Raw genomic sequence first — 1,621 nt, forward strand, 5'->3', positions numbered from 1 at the left:
GCCGATCAATCGACCCAGAGTGGAAACCTAAAACTCAGGCCATTGGAAAACCCAATGGGCCACACCACATGATTTTAGAGGTTCTGGGCATGATTTTATTGTGGTATCGAAACCCAAGTTTAGGATCGTCTTATTTTTGGGCATCAAGAAGAATAGGAGGGAGTGCACATGATGGACGGATTAGATGTCACACAAACATCGTGGTGGACCCACGCATAGAAATTGTAAGCCTTGTGAGTGGATTTGGCCGGCATGAAACCAAAGAAGAACAAAACACAAAAACGGCCTTGTGAATTTCAACCCCAGCTGTCCGCCTAGTCTATAATGGGCCCCGCATCAAACACGAAGCTCGTCCACACCAACAATATAAAATCCATGGGAGTCGGAATCCTCTGTTATCAGGTCAACAGAGAATTCCTGATACCCTAATTCCCATTGGTCTACGTCACCACTCACTCAAAAAGTAAAAAAAATAAAAAACAGCTTCGGACGCCAAACCATTACGGTAACAGGAATTCTCTGTTGACCTGATAACAGAGGATCCCCACTCAATGCGTAGCCATGCAACAAATCCAACACAAGCACCCTTCTCTCCCACCTTCAATCACACACTACAACACCACATCAGATCATCAAACCATGGCTTCAAACATTCTCAGCCACACCTTGTTCTTGCTCGTAATCACCATGGCCACATATCACATCTCCCATGCAAGTGACCCAGACATCACATCCGATTTCATCATCCCAGCGAACAGGAGTACCGTTGACGGAACCTTCTTCACCTTCTCCGGCATGCGTGCTCCATTCCAAGTGGACTGGCCCGAAGCCTTTAACGTCACAAAAGCAAGCATGGCCCAGTTTCCAGCCCTCAATGGCCAGAGCGTCTCGTACGCCTTCCTCCAGTATCCATCCCTTTCCATAAATCCCCCCCACATGCATCCCCGCGCAGCCGAACTACTACTCGTCATCGAAGGCAGCCTTGAAGTGGGATTCATTGACACAACCAACAAGCTCTACACCCAAACACTCAACACGCTGGACATGTTCGTCTTCCCCAAAGGACTTGTGCACTACCAGTACAATGCCAACCCCAATGACCCGGCTACTGCCCTCTCTGCCTTTGGAAGCGCCAATGCTGGGACAGTGTCTGTCCCTAGCACCATCTTCGCCACTGGCATCGACGAAGGGATCCTCGCCACGGCTTTCAAGACTGACATTCCAACCATTCAAAAGCTCAAGGCTGGACTTGCACCACCCAAGGCCTAAGATTGAAGTTGGCTACTTATATTATGTTTGTATTATGAGCACAATAAACCTATTTAATTACATTGAATAATGAATCTTATTGGAAAAAAAAAAAAAAAATTCAACTGTTATTGTTCCAAGTTTAGGACGGCCATAAAACGCTTGTATACATACTTCAAAAAAGATCATGGGATCGAGTAGATACGTTGGGCTTCGATGATCCAATGATGCAAAGGGGATCCTTAAAAGTGCTTATGCTTAATAATAAACGGTCTCAATCGGCTATCAAAACTGTTGACTCACCTTCTTACTAGTTCGAGTCCACCTGGAGGAGTCACATAGGACTCATACTGAGTTTCAAAACCATTTCACG

At 46.1% G+C, this 1,621-nt stretch overlaps 1 protein-coding gene across 1 annotated transcript; it reads left to right on the plus strand.

The window, feature by feature from the left end:
- Positions 1 to 639: 639 nt before the first annotated feature.
- On the plus strand, positions 640 to 1,269 carry LOC131235648 (germin-like protein 9-3). Its single transcript, XM_058232919.1, has one exon. It carries the CDS (start codon positions 640 to 642, stop codon positions 1,267 to 1,269), a length of 630 nt encoding a protein of 209 aa, XP_058088902.1.
- Positions 1,270 to 1,621: the final 352 nt, after the last annotated feature.

This window comes from Magnolia sinica, chromosome 19 (assembly GCF_029962835.1).
Source record: "Magnolia sinica isolate HGM2019 chromosome 19, MsV1, whole genome shotgun sequence".
Lineage (NCBI taxonomy): Eukaryota > Viridiplantae > Streptophyta > Magnoliopsida > Magnoliales > Magnoliaceae > Magnolia > Magnolia sinica.

Bases quoted from the DNA above. Each gene is read 5' to 3' on its own strand.
- LOC131235648 (XM_058232919.1), top strand. From the start codon at position 640: ATGGCTTCAAACATTCTCAGCCACACCTTGTTCTTGCTCGTAATCACC.